At 40.4% G+C, this 15,256-nt stretch overlaps 1 protein-coding gene across 1 annotated transcript in view; it reads right to left on the minus strand.

Annotated features, from left to right (window-relative positions):
* The window catches only part of LOC126547299 (importin-4-like), a 126,478-nt gene that overhangs the window by 100,184 nt on the left and 11,038 nt on the right, over positions 1-15,256 (minus strand). Inside the window, exons 5-7 of the mRNA XM_050195258.3 lie at positions 12,525-12,657; positions 2,771-2,907; positions 2,640-2,682 (exon numbers count right to left, since the gene is read on the minus strand). Coding sequence (XP_050051215.1) covers positions 2,640-2,682; positions 2,771-2,907; positions 12,525-12,657 — 313 coding nt within the window. The remainder of the gene's footprint in view (positions 1-2,639; positions 2,683-2,770; positions 2,908-12,524; positions 12,658-15,256) is intronic.

Here is a 15,256-nt window from a genome sequence, read left to right on the forward strand (position 1 = left end):
ACGCATAATAACAGGTTTTCTAAGGATATTGGCATGACAAAATTGCTTCTAACTTGTACTTTGGCCCAAAAATTTTCTGGGGGTTCTCATTAGGAGTGAAATAGGTGTTCATGTGTGCAACACCTGCTATATTTGCAACCATGAACAGGTTAGAGAGGACCTGCACACAAGGTCATAATAAAGTAGCCCTTGGCAATCGTGGTCAAACAGCCTAAACCATGGCATTAAACATAGCTTATAGCTACTTCTGGTCTCTAGCGACAACAATAGGCATATTTACAAAAGGAGAGTGCTGTAATACTGAAGATTACTTTCTGTGCGAAATTTGAGATGCAGGGTTTGTACAGAACATTTGACTAAAAATTCAAGGTCGATTCAATAATTTCAAGGATGCCAAAGGGTAAGGGGGGGAGGGGGAGGAGGGAACAAACCTTATTCGTGCACATATGCCAAAAGATATTGAAATATCCTTCTTCGCTGCCCTTTCTTGCAGCTAAGAAGGACCAACTCCATAGCTATGCAGCTGCAGAGTTGGTCACAGGCTTTAAACTCTTAAGGTCACTTTGCTAAGTCGGCTTTCCCATTGTAATGATATCAATCGCCTCCTGGCATGATGGTTCAAAGTGTATAACTTAAACCAAAGATACTCACGATGTTAATAATAAATGGTAGAAATTTATTTTTCGCCAGGCATTTCTAGAGCCTAGGGCTCAAAAGTGGAGCCATGATGGCTGCAGTGTGAATCAACTAGCAAAACAACAAAATGATAGCATGACTTGGTCGCTTGATCTGGCTTTGTCTAGCTCCACAATGGCAATGGTGATTCTGACAAGCCTGTCATTGATGGCTGTAGACATGCCACATAGAGCAATCGTTTAGCGACACCTTCAAAAAGAAAATTTATCTAGGATTGTTTTTGGATAGACAGTGTTCATGGCATAGACCCTATACAATGTTTGTGAACGTTCCAAATGTCGCCCCAAACCCCAGTTTTCAAGGAACAGATTTATTTTCAATGAATTTTAAGGGCATTTGTATGAGGGCAAGTCAAATGAAAGTGAGCCAATGCGAATATATGACAAACAGGGTACTTTATTTAAAAGTAGTCTCCATGAGCATTTAGACATTTGTCCCACTGACCAACGAGTCGCACAATTCCTGTCTCATAAAACTCCTTGGGTTGCTGCTTCAAAAAGTCTGTAACTGACTCTTTCACATCATCGTCCGACCCGAATCTGGTTCACTTGAGCCGTTTTTTATTTTGCCCCAAAATGTGGAAGTCGCAAGGCGACAGGTCTGGGCTGTATGGCGAATGTTGCGGCATTTCCCACTTGAACTTTGCCAGGCTTGTGTTAACCACATCAACAATGTGGGGACGAGCATTGTTGTGGAGCAAGATGACCCCATTTGTTAATTTTCCATGTCGTTTGTTCTTGATTGCGACACGCAGCCGTTTTGGCGTTTCACAATATTGGAAACAATTGATAGCCTCTCAAGATTTAGCAAATTCTATCAGTAATGGCCCCTGATGATCTGAAAAAAAAGTCGACACTTTTCTGGCGGGAATGACGGCCTTTGCGTTCTTTGGGCGTGGTAAATTCTAATGTTTCCACTGTAAGCTTTGCCGTCGTGTTTCAGGCTTGTAGTAGTGGCACCATGATTCGTCCCCGGTCACAATTGCAGACAAGAAGTTGTCACCCTCATTGTGATACCGGATCAGATGAGTCAAGGCAGCACCGAACCTCTGTCTTCTGGCAGTGGTTGAAAATCTTGGGCACCCATTGCGCACACAAGGGCCGATAACCAAGATGTTCATGAATTATGGTGTGAACCGAACTGTGACTGATGTTCACATGCTCTGCCAGTTCATCAATGCTTATCCTCCGTTCTTGTAAGTTGTGTTGGGGGTGATTGCACAGTGGCTTTGGCCCGGTCTTGGATCGTCTTTGCAACTTTCACGTCCTTCTTTGAACCGTTTGCTCCAACGTTTCACAGTGGCCAATGAAATGCAATGTTCAATGTACACAGAAGCCATATGGCGACTAATTTCTTTTTGGGAAATACCTTCAGCTATCAAAAGCCTCACGACACCACGCTGTTCAACTTTTGAAGCGTCCATTATGTCAGGCAACCATGTTCAACACAGTGTATGAGAGCATCAAAAAACCTTTATTATCTCACCTGCATGTCACTTTTGTAAATGAGAGATGCCTGTGTGCTATGTGTATGCCTCGCAGATAATGAACTGAACCATTATTGCATGGGGTGGGTCGGCTCACTTTCATTTGGACTCGCCCTCGTATATCACTTTCCAATTGCAAGGGTCTTCAAGGAGGTGCACAAAATCTGAACATGCGATTAGCATGCTGGGCCGAGATGAAAAGGTGATACGAAACACTGCCATTCTTACAGATACCTTGAAGTTCCCTTCAAGGTACTTATTAGGTTTGCTCTTCTCAATACATCAAACCATTTACCTGCATTCAGTTCAAAACAGAAGTGCTTGGGTCAGGATTATGTGAAACTTCAGACAAAGCAATGATTATAATTTAAATAAGCATACTTGCATTTTAAACAACAAGCAAACACAAGCTAAAGAAGAAGTAAAGCACCAAGTTAAACAGAATAGTGATACTCACAGCATCATCAGTGCCAATGGAGCTCACTAAGGCCGTCATAGACCTAGCAAAAGAGAAATAGCCAAATATAAAAATTAAGCTGGTGCCGGTATGCAAAGCTGGAATAACCCAAAAAGTAAGTGCCAACTTACTTGATCACATAGAAACAGATCTGGTCATCCCCACAGCTTTGGAAGCAATCACCAAACAACTTGAAAAGTGGCTTAAAGTGATTTGAGAATACTTCTGGTGACACAGAAGAAATGACACTAGCCATGTGGAAGCCCAGCTGTGGTAAAAAGAAAGATGATCATGATGTCATAATATGCAACACTCAATTACAAACACTGTAACGTAGTGTAAGATTAATGAGAGAGAATAGGCTGAGAAATATTATATTTTTTCCTTATGAACTGTTCTTACGTCTCTAAATAAAAAGACACGGTTTTCTCGTATGTGCGTGTATGTGGCACATGCACTTTTAAATTCATTCAATTTATGGATGAACACAGTGACGACCCTGCCCCTTCTTAACTGTCACAAATTTTTGAGAAAATTAGAACTTCAATTTAACCAAATACACTCAAACCTCAGTATAACAAAGTAGCACTTGCAACTTTGTCAAATCAAAACTTCTATGTTCAAAAAAAAAAAAAAAAAAAACCCACACACACCCCAGGTTCATAGAGCAGTTTTAGTGGATGGCATCACCTCAAGAACCATTTTTTAAGGAAATCATACAAGACACTCCAGCAAGCAGAATCAAAAGCACTGGCATGTGTGATGGGACTACACTTTGAGAAAAGCTTCAACACGAACTGCGCATAGTGCTAAGAGTTGACATAAGACAGCGCTATTTGTACGCATGTATCAGCAGCAGCGCAACGCAGCATTGCAATATAAATTGTGGAGTCTGAAGTGCTAAAACCAATATCTGATTATGAGTCATACTGCAGTCAGACTCATGATCAGTTTTGACTACCTGAATTTCTTTAGCATGCACACAACGCGCAGTACACAGGTGTTTTTGCATTCTGCCCCCATCGGAATGCTGCCGCCATGACCAGGATCAATCTTGCTACCTCGTGCTCAGCAGCACAACGCCGTAGCCACTGAGCTACCGTGATGGCTACACCAATACTATGTCGTCATTTTGTTTGTTTACGAAGGTATTATAAATGCAATCACCATAATGTCATTCGCAACAATAATGAAGACAACATGGTATGATGACACCAAGACGAGAGTTCCTTTCATCATCACTGAAGTGCTGGTAAGCTCACCACCTCCTGGAGTTTTCGTGTTCTGAATGGCCGTTAATGTGTTTGGGACGATATCTACAAGCATGAATGATGTGTGCCCAGTGTGGTTTTCATATTTACACGAAAGACAGCACAACAGTGCTTTCTGTCTTTTGCTTAGCGATCAGCATTTCTCACCATACACTGCCAATATTTGTACAAAGAAGGTTCTATACCAAATAAATTCTGATTTAGGCTATGTTTTCTTATCTTTTGCTTGACATAAAATCTTCAGGTACATGCATGTGATTTGTGTAGACAGACTTCATTAAAACAAAACTGCAAAACAAGATTGCTTTGCTAAATTCCAAAAAGATGACACATGCCTTTCAATGGAATGAAGATCAGTATATGAAGAAAGTTTGTTACATCCCAGATTTTGTTAAACTGAAATACGTTTAGTAATATTCGAGTGCACCAGTTTTAATGGTTTTAGAACTTGTATGGGCACATCTGGTATACTTCGGAAGTAAGTTTTAGCAGGTATCCAGGCGATGCTAGAGGGGTGGAGCATCTGCACAAATATCAAACAGCTAGTCTAGAGCAGTATGATAAGGTGGTAACACTTTCAGCTTTATTATTACTGCCTGTAATGTCACTGTTGAAAGGGGGGGGAGAGAGAGAGAGAGAAAGAGAGGCCTTTTCCACATTCTAACACAAGTAAAACAAAAGACATTTTATTACACTACATCCTCCTGATTTGCCTTGTTTTGAGTCAAGAAAAACTTAATATGTTTAAGAGCCCTTCCATTTCTGCAGTTGTGTTTCCATACTGGAAAGTTTTAGCTTGTGTATATATACATATTACCCTTCACGAAATACTGGGTTACCGGAGGTGTGGTCGGTATGCTGGTAGAAACATGCTGTAATGCTAATCCAACCAGAATGCGTTAGAAATGTTGTACTACATTAATGCCCCTGTCAAAGAAAAATACTAATAGGAAAGGATTGCATACTAATGACTACGTCACGTCACTTACAATGCTTTACACCAGCAGCTAACTAGAATATGGTTGGTCACTGCAATAATAGTTTTAAGCTCTGCACCACAGGATAGTGCCACCAACGTGGCTGATGATGCCTGCCTCCAGTAACCATATTCCATGAGGGGCAATACATATATGACCAGGCTAAAGCTCTCTGCTGACATACAACTTGGCTTGGGGATACTCAATATCATAATGTAATCAAGCAGAGATACTTTATTCTGCAAACTTAATGATTGAAAAGAGATAACCATTAGAGCATCTAAAGCGGCCATTATCTGTCAGTCAGTTGTCCAAAAAGCATATAAAGCGGGCAAATTTGGTATATTAATTTACAGCTTATGTGGCTTTGTTACAACGTTTACAAGAGTTTTGCAAAAAGTCCTATTCACAAATTAGTAATACATTTTACAGGGGCGTATAATATACCAATTTTGTCTGCTTTAGATGTACTATTTAATGCAGTTTTCAGAATAGTGATATTGTTTTTCATTGCTAAGCTACAGAGTTGTAAACTTCGTAGTTTTGTTTTTAGAAAATTTGCAATTTTCCACAATGTTTATTAAAACATTGACAGCCTGAATAAAAAATATGCTTCCAACAGCCGCTATATTTTAACTTTTTCTTTTAAATGTAACAAATCTAATCAATTTCAGTACAGTGGTCGGCAAGAAAAAACTGTCTCCTTACCCATGCATTTAGATAGGAGGCCCCGAGCTAAAGCTTCCTCTTAAGGGGAATGAGGGGGCCTCACAATGGAGGCCTCGAATTTGGCATCTTTGATGCCATGAAATAGCATACGAGGGTTTACTGGCCAGCTGTCTACCCTTAATTTCATGTACTAGGTGATGCATGGGTTTGAAAGTATTATCCACATCTGCTGCCATGGCCATGAGTGGCACTGGCTAACGTCCACAGAGCTAATCGCGTACATATACACAAATATCCAAGAAAGTGCATAACAGCACGGCTGCAACAGTAGCCGTGCTGTTATGCACTTTCTTGGATATTTGTGTATTTGTGTTTGTGTATAGTGTATGCCATCACATGTGTAATGTGGAATGTGTGGATTTAGCTCCCACTCGTGACAAGTTGACTTTTCGTCCACTTTTATTTCCCCTTTTCCTCATTATTTCTACACTTCAATTAGAAGGAACAGTTCATTTCCCTTATGCCTTCCCTGGTTTCATTTGGGTGCAACTAGTATACATCTTTTTACCTTGGGCATTGTTGCGATTTTGGGAAAGTGGCACTATCTAGCATCTGGCCGCAGTGGTGCTTGGCGTTGTGAGAAAAGTCCTTCGCCAAGCTGCAAAATGAATTTTTTTTTTCGCATTTTCTTGCATGATGCTTGCATTATCGAAAATGTTAACTGAACTGCATAACACACTGCCTCTGGCTAGATCTATCATGAAAATGCTGTCATCTGGTAAGATATCCGCTCTGTTATGCAATTTTCTGCCAAGTAGCATCCCACGGTTGCTTAGCTTTAAAAAGTAATATATTATTAAATGTCCAGATTGCTGAAAAGCTGATGTTTCGTTATTGTGACATAAGAAAATAAGGATTCCCCACACACGTGTACATTTAAATATATATTTGTTTCCGGCATGTGCTCTCCTTCGTGGAATAAATAAATGCTCTGTTTTAGCAGAAGCTTGTAAGCAGAGTGCTAGCTTGTTAATTATTTACATTCTGCGAGCATGCAGTAATGAGTTTGTTGTTGGTACTTTCCTGACTTGTTCAAAGTCAGAGTGAGAAGATTTTAATGAAGCTAGAGAGCTTTTCATGGCAAAGCAAGCTGACTACAGGTTCACAACTGTTCCCTTCCCTTCACCAACACGCACACATACGCATGCACATACACACACAAAGAAAATAGAGAGAGAAAAAAAAAGAGGCAAATAAAAACAAGCTGTCAAAATAGGCTTTAGGACTGTGACTGAAAATGGGTATGTGCATTTTTTACACTATGGGACAGCAGTATGAAAACCACTGTGAGCGTTCCCATTCAATCTTGTTAGTGATGCGACACTGTCACAGCAGTTATAGAATTCAGCGACTGAACGAATGGTGCTTAAGCATATGGCTATCTAAGATAGATGACGACCTATGCAGGCATTCAGAAAACGTAGCTCTATTAATATGTGCCCAAAGTGAAAACATCTGATTTTTGAATGCATCATGTTATGTTAAGAGCCCTCCATTCTCGCTTCACACATTCTGTAGGCATAAATCCTTTTCTGTTCACAATGGCGATCCAAGGGCATCACTGAGCTCCTTAATAGGGAAGTGATTCAATTCTTAACGCACCAAGGATGGTTGTGAAACTTGCAAGCTTCATCTCCCAGTTTTTTACACTTTTAATAGTTGCTTGAGAAGTCCACAATGGCACAGTGGTTTCCTATGGACCGTGAACAACTCCACTTAGCAAAATAAGTGCTGAAGATGAGCTAGAGTGGCTTTGAAATCCTACACGTGCGGCTGAGACAAGGTAATGCAAGCACGTTGATGCTGGAACGCACAAGCCAAAGAGGAGGAAAGCAGCTTAGCAACACACGTGTAAGCTGGGTTGTGAGTAGTTTCCTCCTCACTGTGAAAAAGGTTTACAGCTACAAACCATTCAAGTATGTGTTATCGTCAATACAATTTTCATGGTTAGAAAAGCAAAAGCTGTTCGGTGACTGTTTGCAGTTTCTGCAGCCTGCAAGTGTCACAGGACTGTTTAAATGGGAAACCTTAAATAAGCTTAGACTGAAAGAATATTTCTTGAAGTTACACTGGCATTTGTTGGGAAGGAAATTTTGATTACTAGCAGGTAAAAATAGCCAATTTTTTTGTTCAATTTTACGCTTAAACAGCAGTGCCAATTTTTTGTATTTTCAGTCATTTATGTTAAGGAAAATTCCATCCCAGTTGCTGGGTTGAGTTGCATAGTTTTGAATGCAATATATTCGTCTCTTCACTACTAAACAACATGAAGATGCTGCCAAAACCTATCATGTTAGAGAGAGGTGGTGTGGGAATGTAAAGTCTTAGATTATGATGAGAATAACCTATTTGCAATTGCAGAAATATAAGCTACCAACCTAGTTAATCTTGAAAAGAAACTTTACCTTAGTATCCTCTAAGTACATGGAAACGGGGAAATCATTTTGCCTGACATCCAGTCCGCTGAATTTGGTGATGTTTATTGCATATAAAAAGATTTAAAAAGCAAAGCATGGATGTGACACCCAATGAAGCATAAACAGAATGCGCGGAGTGATAACTTTTCTTGACTGAACTTCTTGCGTAGCTTCTGCAGCATTGACTGCTATGAATGGAATGGAGTATAGAGGTGTGGAAGATGATTTCTTATCACGGCATTATCAAAAGCTTCAAGAGAACTGGCATCTCAAACTCACTTTATGCTACCAAGGACCATCTGTTGTAGGACGACACTATATTGAAGGAGAAGCGGACAAAGAGGCAGCCGATAGTATGGATTCCTTGAGCAGAGATTCTGATTCGGAACGAGCGTTTTCAAGGTGAGAAAATAGAAGGCAGCCCTTTCGCATAGCTTCCGCCTATGTTTGATTCATTGGTAGCTGGTTTTTGGACACAATCTCATTGCATCGTAGATTGGTCTTAAAGGGGCCCTGAACCACTTTTTATATAAGTAGAGAAATGCATCTTAAGGTAAATTAGACTATTTCAGAAATACTTTGCCGCAAAAAGTTCTTCAATGCATTCAGCAGAAGCGGAGTTATGGACAATCAAACATACTGTTCACAGTGCTTCCGCTCCTTCTTCAATGATTTCCAGTGTGAAAGCTACAGCGGAGCGGGGTACACCCACAACGTTCCGCCTACTAAACATCACCGTGGTGCCGAGTTCACATTTGATTTTGGATGTTCAAGCAGATGCCACTATTTCTGATTTTGGCACCTACGACGTGCCAATCACGGTTGTCCTCAGCGAGCCGCGGTGCGCTCAGCCAGTAGACTTGGTGTGGCGCACTGCGGCGGCCATGGTATCTACACTATGCGGCAGGCCGCAGCTACATGCAACTGCAGTGTTTGCTTTGTGCACAACAGGGCTAGAGTGCGCGCTGGCACTCATATGCTCCTGCCTGGGTGTGCTACATGGTGCAGACCGGCTTTTTCCTGCACCAGCTTGACCGATGGATAATATACCCCTGTCACACTGGACGTTTTAATGTCATTCGAACCGAATGGCATTAGCATCGAATGACATTATTCGGTTGCTACACAGCTATATTTAATGCCATTAGAATCAAATGACTTCCGCAATCGAATGAGGTCAAGAAACTCATTCGGCTTCACATTCGAAGTGAATGTATACTTTGTGCCTCAGAGACAAGGCAAGATATGACATTGAGCATGCGTAATTTAAGAAGCATTCATGTAAAAAGGTAATTATTTTGCGTGGTTTAGGGCATCTGTCATTTTAACTTGAAAAAAGATGTACAGCAATCTGTCACAATGTTTTTACTCTCCACCTTAGTGGCGTCTGGTGGCTGTCGCTTTACTAGTCTGACATATTGTTAACAATTGGGCGCCTGTATGCACATGTTCTCGGTGTCTTGAATGGCATCTGCATCTATTCGATGATTGAGCCTCTTCCTCTGATTAGTATGCTTTGCTCGCAATGCAAAGCACGCATCAACTAACTGCTTCATCTACTGCAACTGAGTGTCGTCGTTCAGTGCTGCTATGGCAATCATATTGTTTTGTCTTCAATTTATCGGCTATGGCTACTAAGCTGGCTAAGCCTTGTTTTGGCTTACAGTCTCCAGACATTCTGGAATAGAAGCTTGAAATGCATGATTTCAGTGAAGCAATGCCATATATTTATATTCAAATAAATAGATTGACTTTTCTCACCAATTTTTTTTGGCTATGATAGCCATTGATATACCATGACTGAATGACTAATTTTTCCTGTGTAGCACCACCATGGGTCGAATGGCATTCGTTGCACTGAATGGCATTTAGATCTAATGACATCAAAATGTCCACTGTGAGAGGGGTATTAGCCACATACAATTTGCACATCTTGAAGCGCTATCAATATCTCATTATGAAGCGAAGTCTCTAACCAGGAACGGCCAAGAGTGAGCACGTGCTAGCAAGCGTGCGTGTAGTCCGACATTAAGTTTTGCATGGTTCAAGGCTAGTTGAGTGTTCAAAATTAGCCGAAATTAGCAAGACCTGACGGCTACGACACCGATAAGCAGGGTGGCCAAAGTTTAATTCCTACATGCGCGACCGCAGCTGAGCGTGAGCAGACAACAGCCAGCTTCTTCCAGAAGTACGCGATTATTATCCAAATTCGAAAGCAGATTTTTTGCTTACTTAATCCTGTCTATTGAACTGCTTCAATAAATACACACAGTAACAGTACGAGGAAGCGCACCAATCCAAACACCCTCCTTGATGTAATAGTTCTGCGGAAATCCGCAAGGTGGAGAGAAGTAATAAATAAAGGGAAAATCAGACATCGACCCGTTTGTAGCAAGTGCTACAAAGGAAGCCCATACGGGTTCCTCAAAAGAAAAGCCTCACAGTTGAAGAAAAATTCGTCCTGGTCCAGGACTTGAACCCGGGACCCGTGCTGCCCCAGAAAGGCGGTGGACCTGGGTTCGAGTCCTGGACCAGGACGAATTTTTCTTCAAATGTGAGGCTTTTCTTTCGAGGAACCCATATGGGTTTCTTTTGTAACAAGTGCTACGAACGGGTCGATGTGTGATTTTCCCTTTATCGAACACCCTCCTTGATTGATGTCAGCTATTGGCCAATAGCAGCCGTGTATGGGAATCTGCAACATTACGAAATGAAGCATCCAGAAAAGAGTGAGGAGCAGGCTTCTGTTGAAAAGAGAGCGTTCAAGAGATAGGTGACTTCGTGCTCCACTTGCGAGATCCACATGCTGCGCACGACTGTAAAACTTGGTCGAGATATTCACAGCAGTGTATGCTATGTGCGGACTGCGTTTTTTTTTCACCAAGCCCGAGGGGGTGGTTTAGGGCCCCTTTAATGGTGGCTGCGTGAAAAAAAAAAAAAAAAAAAAAAAAAAAAAAAAAAAGGTTTGCTCAAATATTTACCCTGCATAACAAGCTATCCCTCAACTTAGTGCTAATTTTTGGGAAAAAAAGTGATTTTATGCAAGCAAATACAGTAGATTTTTCTATGTGTTTCTACTTGCAACTTTTTTTTTCTTTCTATGCTTTTAGTGAACTTCTTCAGGCTGCATGCCATAACTGCACTGCTGACATTCTCAAGCCATGCAGTGCGCTTTGTGTCGGAGACACAGACATAGAACAAGTTTCTTTTTTTTTTTCCAATAGCAGAGTTCATTCCCTTACTTGATGAACTAAAATGTTTGTGAAATATTGAGAAGAAAACAGTCATACTGAATTGAAAGGGGGCACATAGTGCTTCCTATGCTCCCTTAGCATTACACAAGCTCTACTACACTGTATTTAATAGTCTCTTGTTCAGCGTCGTGCCGGTTGAACCAGTTACTTTTTATAAAGTACTATATACCTTTGACGGTGTCTGATGGGCTTTAAATGTTCTTGCAACATCAGTGGCCAGCCTTCTATATATAGTCATCCCCTCAGAGATTAGATTTATAGGTCAGATTTACTGTTTCTTAACTTGGTAGGTACACAAATGGGGCAAAATGTTCTTTCACACAGAAAATTAAATTAATAAGAGATACTAATAAAAGTGACTGATTGCTAAATGCGCAAAATTGGAAAACAGGATACCACACAAGAAGAAACACACAGAAAGATCGAGCGCAGACCGCCAATGGTTTCTTGGTAGTCTGCGCTCTATCTTTCTGTGTATCTTTTCTTGTATGGTGCCGTTTCCCAATGTTGTGCATTTAGCAATCTGTCATTAGAATGAACCAACTAGCCCCTCAAGACATTTTAATTAAATATATCAATGTTAGTCATAACAGTTATTACCATTACCTAAGTGTAGACTACTAAAGTGTGTGAAGGCAAGAGTTTCTATTTCTTTACAGCTTCTTTCTACCCCCAGGGGGTGGGAGGCTCACGTCATGGCCCAGAATATAATGCAAGGTGCTTTCACAGGCTGGTAATACTGAGAAAGAAACTTCCATTATATTTGTGCAAATAGGTATATTGGGGACCAAGTTCATAGGATAAGGCTAAAGGCACACCAGTTTACACGTATGGGAACTAATTGGTGACCCTGTGGGTTGCATCAGCCAAATAGGAGACCTTACATTAGAATACGCCTCAGTGGCAAGCTTCAGTATAGAACAAAAATTGTTATAGTTTAAACATGAGGGAGAGAGATTAAGGGAGCTATAAGCCCAGCTATATGCAGGGCTTGCTACTTCAAATGAGGTGTTGACATGATAATATAAACAAAAACAATTCAAATGAGATAAATGTTTCAATTAAAATGCAAAGAACAAGCAAAATAAAAAGGTAATTAAGCGTACAGAAAGTAATCTTGTTCACTCAAAGACTGCTACCATATAATGTTTACCATAATTTACTAACCTTAGGTAACCAAAACAAAGGTAACACAAATAAAGATGAAAAAAAAAAAAAAAAGGCTGCCTGCACTGACCGTGCATTCGTCTATGTTCTTGCTGTGCATGAGTGCACTCAAGAGCTGTTGTAGCTCTGTCCATGGTCTCCTTTGGCATTCGTGCTTGGCTATGACTGCCACCAGCTGACAAACTGCCAGGACAACTGGCTTTCTGTGTTTCAAGAAAGAGGCCCCAACACATACAGTGAACAACAAAGTTCAGTTTTAGTTTAAGCTACACACATTTATTAATGATATAAAATCTAAATTACCAAACCATAAAGAAAGAAAAAGAGAAGAGGCAAGATGCTAACAGAAGAAAGGGCAACTTCTCACCTTGCAACACAACAGACCATATAGGTCACAATGGCTGATTAGTTTATACAATTCAAAAGGCGCAATTAATTTTTAGATATGAATATTTCATAAACTGCAAGTAGTTCTGCATAATTAAAAGCTCAAGGGCCCACAGCTTTGATTTCAGTGACCTGCACACCTCAACTCCAAGCAGAATTTTCTAGCTTTTCTTTTTTGCATTGTACAAAATTCCTGAAGCACGAACAGCTACTATCCAAAGGAAGAAGTGTGCTTTATTGAAATTAGGAAGTAATACTTTGAATATATTAACACTTCAAAAGTGATAAGGTTTGGCTACAGATTACAAAACTGCTTGTGGTGCATTTCTTACAGAAGCGATTTACTGAGGATACTGCAAATGCAGACACTGTGCACTACAACAAAATATGCAAAACTGATGACGTTTAAAAAAAACTATTTAAGGGACGAGGAGGAGGGGGAACAATAAGCAAAAACATGTTACACTATAGTTAACCCTTTTAAGGGTTATCGCTGTACATTTACAGCGATAGAAACAAGTCCCAAATGGTCCCGGATGCGCACATATGGTGGCAACAGAATGTTTGGAAAAACACGCCTTTTCGGAACTAAATGCTGCCTAATGTCACTCTGGGGGTACTGCAACCTCCTGTGACTTCCTCATGTGCTGCTGTTCCTCGGCTACTGGCAGAACTGAATTTTCATGTTCTACGGTGGCTGCCACCATGGTGGTTTAGAAGTATTCCCAGGGTGGTATTCTGGACATTGTCAAATTCAACCCATACTGTCAAATTTGCCATCTTGTCAGTTCTCATTGGAGCAAAGGGCTGATACGGCCTCTCTGAGTGGACCAAAATGTAGCCATTGCAGAATTTGAAAATGTCCAGAGTAGCACCCCCACTTGGCCCAGTTTACTGCAACATGATCTTGTCCACACTTTAAATTCGGCATTGTTGCACACGTAACTGAGTTATGGGCACTTCGAAAAGTGATTGTTATCTCATTTCTTATTTCTGAAAGCGCTACTGTGAAATTTTCACCTGGAGGCTCTCCTGTTGGTTCAAGATTACTTTGTCGGCCCCTCGGCAGGACAGATGATAATAATGGAAAATGAAATGGAACGATATAAAATATAGGCCCTCATTATTTCAAACCAATTTAAAACATAAAACCACAATGCGAGATTTTCATTACATTTGTAATATATATATATGTATATATATAAGTATGCTGTTTGTCCATGCACACATTACAAAATATTTTGTTGATTTAATGCCATCTAAAAAGATATTTTCTTGATTTTTCTGAAAATAAGTCCCTACAAGAATTAAAATCTGCAATAAAAAAAATTAAGGGACCATGGTGGGATGAACTTTTAGGAAAAAAATTTGACCCTCAAAAGGTCACATTTGACCATCATCATGAGGGAAATGCTATTGTCCTTGGAGCATTCTACCCAAACACTGCTATTCAGTACAGCCCCCATTTTGATAAACCATATAGTACACATACTATCACTACATAAAATGATTCATTCTAAACCAAAAAACTGGTAGATTCTCTTCAAGACAGTGAGTACTGGTGAGCACGAATGGTAAATGAAATTTCAACATTTCAATTTTTTTTTTATACGTAGTCAGCAAAGTTGTGAAACCTCCTTTGCCTCAACTCTGTGCACAGCACCATGTCATACAGTCACACACTGTGCACTGCTATAAGCTGTTACTGCTGCAGGTAGCATGTTAATACATGGCCTGTTACTTTTAACAGGTACACAGATGAGTCGGTGCAGCATAGTTTGATTTGACTACTGTTTTCACCAGCATTTACTCAGTAATTACTAAACAAGAGTTGGTTACATGCAAGATGCTGCGGCTATCAAGACTCTACAAGAGTGTGTGCTCTATCATTGGCAGCTGACAATACGACAGTTGGGCACCACAATGTGTGGTATACCTGTGTGCTAATATAACAGTGCTTTTCTAAAAGCTGCTCTGCTAGCCATGGGTGCATTTAGCCCAACCTTAGCTTACACATGTGACCAAGAGTATGTGGACTACATTTTCCACTAAAAAAGACTGAATTTATTTTCCACCTAGGCATATAGCCTAAAATTGACAAATAAGTTTGTGGTATGAGCACTGCACTACACCTGTAGATTTGAAGCTACAAGCCTATACTGCAAGAAAGCTTGCCTTCTTCCAGAAATCCACAGTCCACATACTTTTGCTCACGGCTGTAAATACAAACAAGTGGAGCCATCTCAACTTGAAAGGTGCTTCTGGGGTAGTAACCCTTTATCTAAAAGAGGTTTTGTAACGAGACATCAGACACTTCTTGTTGCAAAGTCTATGTGGTGAACAACAGTCAAGCCACAAAGTCTGGGAAATAGCCAGTACAGCTAATTTGCTGCTATAATGTTGAGGTTAGTACTT

Source organism: Dermacentor andersoni, chromosome 1 (assembly GCF_023375885.2).
Source record: "Dermacentor andersoni chromosome 1, qqDerAnde1_hic_scaffold, whole genome shotgun sequence".
Taxonomy (NCBI): Eukaryota; Metazoa; Arthropoda; class Arachnida; order Ixodida; family Ixodidae; genus Dermacentor; species Dermacentor andersoni.